This window comes from Mobula hypostoma, chromosome 6, assembly GCF_963921235.1.
Source record: "Mobula hypostoma chromosome 6, sMobHyp1.1, whole genome shotgun sequence".
Lineage (NCBI taxonomy): Eukaryota > Metazoa > Chordata > Chondrichthyes > Myliobatiformes > Myliobatidae > Mobula > Mobula hypostoma.
The window spans coordinates 132,052,588-132,065,427 of NC_086102.1; the positions used below are offsets into that span (position 1 = coordinate 132,052,588).

The following is a 12,840-nucleotide window of genomic DNA, read 5'->3' on the forward strand; positions in this document are numbered from 1 at the left end:
AACTTGTAGATTAATGACGTACGGGTTAGTAGATTAATGATGTACAGGTTAGTAGATTAACTTGTAGATTAACGACGTACGGGTTAGTAGATTAATGATGTACGGGTTCGTAGATTAGCTTGTAGATTAATGTACGGGTTAGTAGATTAACCTGTAGATTAACGACGTACGGGTTAGTAGATTAATGATGTACGGGTTAGTAGATTAACTTGTAGATTAACAACGTACGGGTTAGTAGATTAATGATGTACGGGTTAGTAGATTAACTGGTCAATGGGGTGTAATTGGGCAACATAGACTCATTGGGCCCGGAGAGCCCAGTACTGTGTGGTCTCACTAAAAAAATAAATAAATAAAAATTTCAAAACTGGTTAAGAATGTACATTTGCCCAGTTTGTTTACAGTTTACAGATCCTGTTTACAGTTACTGTTCTATAGATTTGCTAGGTATGCCTGCAGGAAAAAGAACCTCAGGGTTGTATGTGGTGACATGTACGTAACTCTGATAATAAATTTTACTTTGAACTTTGAATGGTAAAACTCTCTCCCCACTGACATATCAAACATTCACAGCCAGGCCCCAATGTCAGATGAGGAATATAAATTCAGAGTAGTTACATCAAGTATTATTATCTTCACGGTTAAGCTTTATCCGTCAGGAACAGCACTTCGGTGACTGTGTCACTTTTTCCATTAATTTATTTATATGTTGTACATATTTCTTACTGCTGCTGCAAAACGACAGACTGCACAACATGCACCAGCTAATAAGCAACACACATCAAAGTTGCTGGTGAACGCAGCAGGCCAGGCAGCATCTATAGAAAGAGGTACAGTTGACATTTCGGGCTGAGACCCTTCGTCAGGACTGTCTTGAGTCCTGACTAAGGGTCTCAGCCCGAAACATCGACTGTACCTCTTCCTATAGATGCTGCCTGGCCTGCTGCGTTCACCAGCAACTTTTATGTGTGTTGCTTGAAATTCCAGCATCTGCAGACTTCCTCGGTTACCAGTGCTAATCAACCTGATTCTGATTCTGATACTGATTCTTTCTAGGGACTGCAATTTCTGAAGGATAAGCTAGTTTCAGAGGCAGGGAATTGAAACTGCCTTTGTCAGAACTGGACCACAATAAGATTACCACAACCTTACATCCATTGGGTTGTTGGAAAGAAATTAACTGATCACAAGAAGTTTGAAGACAGAATTCCCCCCCCCCCCACAAGAGATGGATTTTATTGGGTTACAGAAGGGGAGGGTTAATGTTCTTTGATTCTTTAAATCACTCATTAGATGAAAGCCATCCCTGAGACAAAGATGCTCACTTGGTCCAACTCCAGATACACCCTGGGCTGTTGGTTTAGGCAGACACTTACCACGTGTAGTTTTCCTGGTACCCTGAGCGTGCTCCCTCTCGTACACCGAGTTGTAGTCAGTGTTGTGACGAGTGTGCTCAGCTGGACACGGATTTCCATTTTCCCCTCGCGCCATCTCCTCTGTGTCACCAAGGCCTTGTTGTCGTCGGCGGCTGACCTTCCCTCCTCCCTTGGCCCTTCTCTCATCGTTGACCTTTGCTCCTCGGGCTGACTCTCTCACTGGTCCTCCTGTCAATTTAAGAAGCGTTAGGTGCTGGCCAATCAAAGTCACGAGTCACCTGTTTGAACTCTGACCCATCACTGGCTACTCAAGCTACTCTCCTACTGCCAGGTCAAAGTAACTGGTATTCACTTCCCCTGGTACTTAAAGGGAATTTGCTGCAAGTTTCCTCAATTGTATAAAATAGGTGAAGTTGTCAAATTAACCAGAATCCTTCCTACAGACAATTCAGTCAGCCTCACCCAACATACCAGGTATACTGAACTTCCAAAGAACAGTACAGGACCAGACCCCTCTGACCACATTGTCCATGTGACCACTGACATTTTAAACTAATCCCATCAGCCTGCACATGGTTCATATCTCTCAATTCTCTGCCTGTTCATGTGTCAGTCTAAATGCCTCTTAAATGTTGCTATCGCCTCTGCTTTCACCACCTTCCAGGCAGCTACCATTCTGTGAAACAATATTTGCCTCATAAATCTACTTTAACCATTACCCTCCACCAGCACCCCCACTCCCACACACCTTAAATCTGCGCACTCTATTGTACCATGGCAAAAACACTTTGACCATCCACCCTATCTATGGCTCTCATGATTTTATATACTTTAATCCTGTCTCCCCTCTGCCTCCGATGTCCCAAAGAAACAGTCCGAACAGTCTCATTCCAGACTGCATCCTGGTAGACCTCTGCTGCACCCACTCCAAAGTCTCCACGTCTTTCCTGTAATGTCAAGTCAAGTCAAATTTATTCATAAAGCACATTTAAAAGCAACCCATGTTGACCAAAGTGCTGTACAAACCATAACAGGTAGCTCAAATCACAAATACAAGAAACACAGATATAAACAACAAGGCACACAGCTTATAGGCACAAAATAAACAACACATGAGCCTGGGCACAAGCCAAAAATCAGCCACATCAGGAAGACTCAAACGCTAGTGAATAAAGGTAAGTTTACAGCCTGGACTTAAAAGAGTCAATGGAGGGGGCAGATCTGATGGGAAGGGGAATGCTGTTCCACAGTCTAGGGGCTACAACAGCAAAGGCGCGGTCACCTCTGAACTTAAATTTAGATCGCGGGACAGCCAGGAGCCCCAAGTCAGCCGACCTGAGGGACCTGGAAGTAGAATAAGGGATTAGAAGGTCTGCAATATAGGAGGGGGCCAGCCCATTTAGGGCTTTATAAACAAACAGGAGAACCTTAAAATCAATTCTAAACCATACTGGTAGCCGGTGGGGAGAGGCCAGGATAGAAGTAATATGGTCCCTCTTCCGGGCACCTGTCAGGAGCCTGGCTGCGGCGTTCTGGACCAGTTGCAGATGGGACAGGGATGACTGACTAATCCCAGTATACAGGGAGTTGGAGTAGTCCACGCGAGAGGATATAAGGCGTGGATGGCAATAGTACAAAGCTGGAAAAACTGGCTTTCACTACTGCATTAACTTGCTTGTCAAACTTAAAGGCGGAATCAAATATCACACCAAGGTTTTTGACATGGGGTTTGACAAGGGTGGACAGGTTACCTCGACTGTTGGTAATCACTTTGATGGAGTCAGGGGAGCCAAACAGGACAACTTCAAACTTGCCTTCATTCAGCTGTAAGAAGTTTTGTGCCATCCAACACTTTATGTCCTCAAGGCAGCTCATGAGGCTAACAACATTTGACTGGTCGTTTGGTTTCAAGGGGAGATAAAGCTGTGTGTAGTCAGCATAACAATGGAAGGAAATGTCATGTTTTTGAATGATTCAGCCGAGGGGAAGCATGTATATAGAGAAAAGAATGGGACCTATGATGGAACCTTGTGGGACCCCGCAGGAGAAACTAGCTGAGGGGAGAAGAGGAAAATTTGCCTATGTTGATGGAGAAGCTTCTATTTTTGAGGTAGGATGTGTACCAGTTCAAGGCAGTGCCATCAACACCAACCCCGTACCGGAGACGGTCTATTAAAATGGCATGATCCACAGTATCGAACGCTGTACTGAGGTCAGGAAGAATTAGGATGGCAGAGGCACCTAAGTTGGTAGAGAAGAGATCTTTGTACATTCCAGCAGGGCAGACTCTGTGCTATGATAAGTCTTAAAACCTGACTGAAATCTTTCCAAGATGTTGTTTTGGTGTAAGCAGGGCAGCAATTGACTAAGAATAACCTTTTCGAGAACCTTTGACAGGAATGGAAGTTTAGAAATAGGTCTGTAGTTGCTAGGTAAGGTAGGGTCTAAGTTGGGTTTTTTCAGGAGGGGCTGGACCACGGCGCGCTTGAAGCAGGTTGGAACAGTACCAGTGGCCAGGGAGCTGTTGAGAATAGAGAGGGTGCTGGGATCGGCTATGTCAAAGACATCCTTCAGGAGGGCAGTGGGGACAATGTCAAAGGGGCAGGTTGCAGGTTTCATGGTGGAGACAATCTTTGTAAGGGAGGGTAACGTGATGGGTTCGAAACAGTCCAGTTAAGAGGAACAGACCAGTGAGACAGTTAGGTCACGGGTCAGGGGGGAAATGTTCATTCTAATGTCTTTAACTTTGCTAATGAAGAATTTTAAAAATTCTTCGCACTTAGCAGGGGACACAGCTAAACTAATACTGGGGGTGGGACAAATTACAGAATTTATGGTACTGAATAAGACCTTGGGATTATGAGAGTTGTTAGAAATTAGGTCAGAAAAGTATTTTGCTCTCGCAGACTTAACTGCATCCTGATATTTGTGAAGATTGTATCTCAAAATTTCAAAGGAAATTTGAAGCTTATCACGCTTCCACTTTTGTTCGGATATTCTGCACTTCCTCCTCAGGGCTCTGGTAGTGTCATTAAGCCAAGGCAGACCTTTTGGCCTGGGCTTTTTGAATTTAAGGGGAGCAACAGTATTCAGAATAGAAGAGCAGGTGTATTAAATAAGGAAGAAAGTGCTGAGATGGGGAGAAAAAGTCTCAATAGTGCAGGTATTAGGAGCAGCTACGAGAGCCTCAGAGAACTTATTGGCAGTTGAAGAGTTAATGTAATGAGAGCAACGTATAGGAGGATGAAATTTAGAAGGGGAAAAATGCAGAGAAGCATCAAACATAACAGCACTATGATCCGACAGACACACATCAATTATTTCCACATTGCAGATTGGAAAAACCAGACGATAAGACCAGGTCAAGTGTATGGCCTAGCATGTGAGTGGGTCCGGTGATAAGCAAAGCAAGATTAAAAGATTCAAGTAGATGCATAAATTCACTTACGAGGGGCTTAGCGGGACAGCAAACATGAATATTAAAGTCACCAAGAATCAGAACTCGATCAAAGTTGGGCATAGAATTTGAGAGGAAGTCCGCAAATTGAGTGATAAAATCTTTATGTGTTATTAGTGGACGATACACAAGAGCAATTAAGAGGGGATGGACCAGGCCCACTTTAATTAATTGCACCTTGAAGCCGGGGAAATAATCAGAGTTCAGTAGACGGCAATTAAAATGTTTCTTAAACACAGCGGTTAGACCCCTCCTTGTCCGGAGGGTCTAGGCGTGCTAAAAAAGTTACAGTCATCCGGACAGTCTAACAAGTGGAGCAAGCTCACCGGTGCTTAACCAGGTTTCCGTCACCGGTAAGAAATCCAATCCTTGGGCAGTGAAAACGTCATTGAGAATAAAAGTCTTATTGGATAAGGATCTCACGTTCATCAGAGCCATTTTGACTGAGATAGCAGTATAATCTGACAGCGGCTCCCTCGCCAGAGAACTGTAGATACTCAAACGTGTAAAAACAGCAACATGACTTGCCAGCTTTTATACTCAGTGCTTTGACTGATGAAGATATACTGCACACCTTTTTTTAAACCATTCCTTCTACCTTGGGGTACAAGTTTAAAGTTCCCTGAAAATTGCCATTTTCAGATCTCTAAGGACTTGTAGCCAGGAGCCAACTGCGCATTAATGCTCCCAAGGGTTCTGCCAATTACTGTGTACTTCCCTTTCACATTTGACCTCCCAAAGTACAACACATCATATTATCTGATTTAAACTCCCTCCATTTGCCATTTCTCTGCCTGTATTTCCAAGTGATACGGATCCTGCTGAACACTTTGGCAACTTTCCTCTCAGTCCACAATTCTGCCAATTTTGCTGTTGATCAGCAAGTTGATACTTTCATCTAAACCATTTAGAAATATCACAGACAGAAATCCCAGCAGAGATCCCTATGAAACACCACTGGTCACCTGTTGTTCTTCCTGTTGTGTTGCCCTCCACATTGGAGAAGGCAAACCTAAATTTCTCAACCGTTTTGCAGAACACCTTTGTTCGGTCCATAATGACTACCCTGAACTTTCAGTCACCAGGAACCTAAATGCTCTGTGCCATTCCCACGCTGACCTCTCAGATGTTTGACGTCCAACAGCTCCCCAACCTACAGTGCCCCAATGCAAGCTCAAGGAAGCAGGTCTCATCTTCTGTCTGGGCACAGCACCGCCTTTGGGCAAAATACAAACTGCTGGAGGAACTCAGCAGGTCAGGCACCCTCCATGGTGGGAAATGGACATTTGACAGCTTGGATTGAGACCCTTCATCGAGACTGAGAGAGTATAGCCAGTAAAAAGAGGTGAAGGGAAGGAATGAGGCAAGCAAGAGGCGAGTCCAGGTGGGAGGAGGGAAATAGTAGAAATAATAACAGAGGCTCGGGGGTGATCAGTGGGGCAAGTAACAGGCTGCATATGATGGGATCTGATGGGAAAGAGAGCACAAAACAAAATTAGGTAGGAGGGAACAGTGGAGGAAGGGAACCAGTGGGAAGTGCAAGTGGGTGATGGCAGATGGAAAGAGTAAGGGAGGGGCAGAAACAAGGTGACTGGGGGCCAGGGAGAGTGGGGTTGGGGAGAGTGGGGTTTGATTCAGTGTAAGAGGAACTGGGGAGATCAGGAGAAGAAAGTAAAGGGACAGAGGAGGAGAAATTTATCTAAAACTGGAGAATTCAATGTTCATGCCCCGAGATTGTCAATGACCCAGGCAGAATATGAGCTGCAGTTTGCATTTGGCCTCAGCCTGGCAATGGAGAGGCTGAAGACAGGCAGGCCAGTGGGGATGGGCTACGGACAGCCCTTTGGACTCAATACTAAATACAATACATTCAGGTAAATATTCCATTTTCTCTTTTTCACTGTGCACAGATTGTTCTTAAACTAATTGTTACCTGGGTCTGGACTCCATCACTGTAATTTTCTCTGTATTCTCCACCCACCGAACGTCTTTGCAACTTAAAATACACTCATTGTCTCACTTTTCCAGTTGTGATGAAGGGCTTTTGACCTGAAATGTTAGCTCTGCTCTTCTTCTAAAGGACTGCTGCGTGCTTCCAAAATTTTCTAATTTTGTTTTGGATTTCCTGCATCAGCAGTTTTCTTCCTCAGAAGGTGGTGAGTGCGTGGAATGAGCTGCTTCCAGAAGTGGTGGGTCCCAGTTTGATTGCAACTTTTACGAGAGGTTTGGATAAGTACAAGGATGGGACGGCTATAATGCAGGAGCAGGTCAGTGGGACTGGACAGAATAACAGTTCAGCATAGACTAGATGAGCCGAAAGGCCTGTTTCTGTGCTGTAGTGGTCTATGACTTTATGACATTACCTGATCCTGTTTCTTTCTGCACCTGCAGAGGCCATTGGACAGTACAATGTTTTCAGTTTTTCCACGTTCCTAGATTCCTTACCTCCAATTTCTCACTCAGCTTGTTAATTTCATCTCCCTGATCACAATCCAAGACACTTTCAGTAGAATTAGGAAAGCAGACCCCAGAAAACTTACACCTCAATATCTCAGTCTAACACTGACTGCAAACCCAGGACATTCTCTAGTACTTTCCATATTTCCATCTAAATCACTCTAAACATTAGCCCAGAAAATTTGCTGGCACACCTCCACACCTCAGTCTAACTCACAGCAAGTGACAGCCCAGAAAACTTGCCAGAATACTCTCCATCTTTCCCAAGAAACTCACACATGCAATATCTCAGTCCAACTCATCCCAAAGCAAGCACCTCCCCAGTGCACTTCATGTATAAACGCTGGGTTGGATTGTACAAGACTGCAGTCAAGTAGGTGCATGCTGGCGTGCTTCTTACCCGAGGAGGTCCCATCAGGCTGTGTCTGCCTCTTGTGACTTCGCCTCAGAGCCTAAACAGAGATCAGAAATCGAATGAGATACAGAGGGCATTCAGTAGGCAGGTGGGAACATTTAGAACTGGGAAGAGTGAAGCACCCTCTATAATGCTACACCAAACAGATACAGCACGAGTCAGAGAGAGAGAATCTTTATTTCATTTTAAAGATACAGCACAGTAACCTCCAGCCCAACTAGCCCACACCGCCCAATTTCACCCATGTGACCAATTAACCTACTAACCCATAGATCATTGGAGCGTGGGAGGAAACCAGAGCATGTGGGGGAAACCCACACAGTCTAATAAAGCACCTTCTGGAATGACCCTGAGATATGCTGAAATGACATTAGTTTTTACCACTTACTCAACCGCTGCACAAGTTTGAAGCTGTTTCAAAGTAAATGCCTTTTTCACCCACAATATGCTCTGGGTGAAGAATACTCAGTGCATCCAGTAAAGCAGAATTACACCTTGCTTCCAGAATAACAGAATTGTCACTAACCTTCTGTGCTCGTCCTTGTTTCGAGGTGAGCTGGGTTGGTGTTTGCGATCGACTGGAGTCTCCATCCATCTCACAAAGAATGTCATTATCTGTAATAGAAAAGCAGATGAGTTCAAGGTAATGTTGCAACTCTATAAAATCCCAGTTGGAATATTGTGCTTGGTTCTGTTCACCTCATTATAGGAAGGATGTGGAGGCCTCAGAGGGAGTGCAGAGGATATTTACCAGGATGCTTCCTGGATTAGAGAACATGTCTTGTGAGGATAGGTTGAGTGAGCCAGGGCTTTTCCCTTTGGAGTGAAGGAGGATGACAGGTACTTGATACAGGTGTACAAGATGATAAGAGACATAGATCAAATGGAAAGCCAGAGACATTTTCTAGGGGTGGAATTGGCTAATACCAGTGGGGCATAATTTTAAAATGATTGGAGGGAAGTATAGAGGGATGTCAGAGGTAATTTCTTCACACAGAGAGTGGTGAGTGTGTGGAACACCCTGCCAGGGGTGATGGTAGAGGCAGATACCTTAGGGGCATTTAAGAAACTCCTAGATTGGCACATGATGATAGAGAAATGGAGTGCTATGCAAGAGGGAAGGGTTAGATTGATCTTAGAGTGGGTTAAAAGGTCAGCTCAACTTTGTGCCGAAGGGCCTGTACTGTGCTGTCAGGTTCTAACACTTGCGGTTATCTCACAGACTGCTCTGGCTGGAAAAAAAAACAATCCTGTCAAACATTGAAACAGACAGGTAGAATCACAAACCACCTGTACGAGACCAGACGTCCTCCTCTTGACAGGAACTTCTTGTGGCGGGATCGGTCTCTAATCCCGCTAAACAGACAAATAGAATTACGGAACAAGAACAGCAAGGTGCGTATAATTCTGCCCAATATTCCCATGCCGGCTGAAAGATGAGCCAAAAATACTGGAGTCACTCCGCAGGTCGATCATCATCTGTGACATCCCTTTGTAAGAGCTATCCAATTACCTCCACTCCCCGTCTCTTTCCCTACCCCTGACCCCACAATGTGTTTACCCATTTCCCATTAGAAGGGTGTTAGCTAATATATTCCCACTGTCCTTTCAGACAGCAAATTACAGATCATACAGTTCTTTATTAACATTTTCCCTGCATCTAAGCCAGGCATGTTGACTTTACTTGTACTTTGTTTAAAAAAGTAGGAATGTTTTCCTTTTCCCATCACTGCAGTTTTGTTGCAGAGTGGCCTGAACTAAATAGATACATAGACAGGTTTACTTACAATTTTTTGCTGAGGTTAGGCAGTTAACTGGGAAACAGTCTGGGATATGTCCCACTGTGAATGAGCCTCTGACTTACACACAATACAGAACAATTCTGATAACTAACTTGGAGAAGTTGGTATGTTTGGTCATTTAGGATTTTTGCATATGGTTATTTATATCAGAACAAGATAATGGAGCTAACACCATTCCAAATCTTTAAAGGCAAAGGGATTCAAGTGAGGGATGATGTTTTTTTTTCCACAGGAAACATCTCACACCAGCTTGGCAGCAGCTAGTTGTTTGCAAGAACACGACACTGGATGATACATTTTGAAATCCTCACAGATCTAGTGTACACATCAGTATTTGGATAGGAAACAGTTACAAGAACAATATTATTTAGAAATGCTGTTATTTTTCATGTGCATTTTTTAAAGATTGATATCATTTACTTTAATAGAGTTTCTAAAGTGCTTTGTTTATTTCAATCTGTATCAGTTACACTTTTCTCCTAGTACTGTAGATATTTAAATCTGTCATCAGCTCTTGATTTAGTCTTTGCCTCAGCTATCAGTCTGTTCTGTTCGTTCATTCACTAACTCACCTTCCATCTGCTGGTTTGTAATTGATCGATTCTTCTTACCACCAAAGCCACGTAAGGGGGGCTTGCTTCCTGTTAACATAAAGCTGCTCGGAGTTAGTAAGGATGTACTGATCAGAGAAACCTGTTTCTACAACAGTCCAGATCTAGAGCTCCTCTGCATTTAGCTGGCTATCTGCTCCCGGATTTCAGGCTTAGGGTCAGGATTAAGCTCGAATACCAGTGAAAGCAGGAAGAGTAGGAGAACGGATGGCAGGTAGGTGAAAGGAAACCGGAAAGGTGAAAGAAAGGATTGGGAGTGAGAATAGAACCCAAACCCTGATGGGATCAGGTTTTTGTTGGATTAGGTACAACTCTAATGCTCTCTCCAAATTCATGGTTGACACTGCTGTTGCTGGACAAATCACAGGTGGCGTTAAGTCATAGGACACCTGGCTGAGTAGTTCCACATTGAAGTTTTGCTTCAACGTTAGTAAAACTAAAGAGCTGATTGTTGACTTTAGAGAGCAAACATGCTCCAGTCTACACTGGGGGATCAGTGGAGGTGAGAGTCAGCAGCTTTCAATTCCTGGGCATAAACAAATCGGTAACTTGTCCTGGGCCCAGCACATAAATGCAATCATAATGAAATTGCCACAACGTCTTTGGATTCTTAGGAGGTTAAGGAGGTTTGGTTTGTCACCAAACACCAACAAAGCTCTGCAGATGTATGGTTGGAAGTATCCTGACTGGTTGTATCATTGTCAGCAGACATCCCACCCTGCAAAAACTCATTTCAGGGAGGTAGCACCATCAATTTGCAGGAGACTCCCGGAACTTCCAGCAGAGGTGGGATGTCTGCAATAGAGCAGCTCGTTAGCAGCCAGCCAGCTAGTTTAAATAATGTTAGCTATGCTAATGAACGAATGACACCTGTTAAACTCACCTCAACATGTCTTTTACTGTCCTAACCCACCATGGGCAATAGAAAAGTCACTGTTGCAAACAGTGCAGCGAGCAACACTGTCATTATTTTGACCCCTGTTAGGCAGGGGTACACTTTAGTGTAGTCTGGGGTGACGTACGTTTCATATTTTCTTTTTATGGAACACTCTGCCATGGTGCACTCTCTCTCTCTCTCTCGTGGTTGCTCGTGTGCTCTCTCACGCTCTCGCTTGCTGGCTCTTGCTCTCTCTCGCGCGTACTCTCTCTCTCGTAGTCGCCGCTCTCGTACTCTCGCTTGCTTTCTCTCACTCGCTTGCTCTCAAATAAATTGATTTCCGTGATATTGTATATAATTTGCGGGCATCAGGGAGCCACTATTAATATGCGGGAGACAGGGAACTTCTGGGAGAGGTGGGATGTCTGTGTCAGGTACAGCAATTCGAATACATAGGAACACAAGAAGCTGCAGAGAGTGGTAGACACACCAGAACACGCAACAGACACGTCCCTCCCAGCCATCAGTAATATCTGCAGGAGGCACTGCCTCAAGATGACAACGTCTGTCAAAGATCCTCACTATCCTGGCCATGCCATCTTCTCACAGCTTCCATCAAGCAGGAGGTACAGAATCCTGAAGTCCCAGGTTCAAGGCAGCTGCTTCCCTTCAACCATCCAGTTCTTGAACCAACCAGCAAAACCTTAATCACTACTACTTGGCAATACTATAAATATTTTGATCACTTTGCACTGAAATTGACTTTTTTTATCCAACTATATTCTTCCTTGTAAAATTTATGCACATATATGATGCTATGTAGAGAGGATGTTTCCTTTGGCGGGGGCATCCAGAACTAGAGGGCACAGCCTCAAAATTGAGGGGGTGACCATTTAGAACAGAGGTAAGGAAGAATTTTTTTAGGCAGAGAGTAGTAAATCTGTGGCATGCTCTGCCACAGACTGCGGTCCATGCATATATTTAAGGTGGAAGTTGACAAGTTTCCTGAGTGGTCAGGGCATCAAAGGATATGGTGAGAAGGCAGGTGTGTGGGGTTGAGTGGGCTCCAGGATCAGCCATGGTGGAGTGGTGGAGCAGACTTGATGGGCTGAATGGCCTAATTCTATGGTCTTACGTGCCTAGGAAGCTGCTGCAGTTCAGTTTTTCATTGCACCTGTGCGTACATGTGCTTGTAAATAAATTTAACTTGGAGGCTCAGCTATCAATGACCTGTCACCAATATCTGGTCTGCGTGACAGAGGAAGTGCATAGAGGTTTTGGGAGAGCAGGAGGGTGATTGGGGGGGGGGGTGAGGAGAGGGAATGATGTACAGGGAGTGGCAGAGATGGAGAGAAGGGGTGGGGAAAAGAGTAGAAGTGGGATGGACAAAAATGGTAGGAGAAGGGGCAGAGGAATGGGATGGTTAGTAACAGAGAGCGGTAAACAAAGAGTAGTTGAGCTAGGAGGCTGAGCTAAAAGACAGAAGATTAATGATGGGTTGAGGGAGCAGATGCCAGTGGTGACGGTGATCGACTATTACCACTCTCAGAGATCCACACTAAACATGTTAGTGTCACATTCTGCTGATTTACTTTAATCACCTGGTCGAAGTTATGTAAGCCATCTCATTTTGATGTGTAATTTTATGCTGCTGCCATACATTATTATATGACTTTTCAATTCATAACCACATTTCTGAAAGGTCAATAAGCTCCCCTGTACGAGGTGGGATGAAAACACGACTGGCAGAAAATGTTGGAGGCGTTCAGCAGGTCAGGTAACATTTGTTGAAAGGGAAGCATCAATATTTCAGGTCAAGGATCTCATCAGAACTGAGAAATTGAG

General features: G+C 44.3%; 1 protein-coding gene across 1 annotated transcript in view; it reads right to left on the reverse strand.

The window, feature by feature from the left end:
• Positions 1-12,840, reverse strand: part of LOC134348753 (uncharacterized protein KIAA2012) — a 52,247-nt gene that overhangs the window by 12,156 nt on the left and 27,251 nt on the right. Inside the window, exons 12-16 of the mRNA XM_063052555.1 lie at positions 10,080-10,148; positions 8,996-9,061; positions 8,232-8,320; positions 7,691-7,742; positions 1,377-1,604 (exon numbers count right to left, since the gene is read on the reverse strand). Of these exons, the coding sequence (XP_062908625.1) occupies positions 1,377-1,604; positions 7,691-7,742; positions 8,232-8,320; positions 8,996-9,061; positions 10,080-10,148 (504 nt within the window). The remainder of the gene's footprint in view (positions 1-1,376; positions 1,605-7,690; positions 7,743-8,231; positions 8,321-8,995; positions 9,062-10,079; positions 10,149-12,840) is intronic.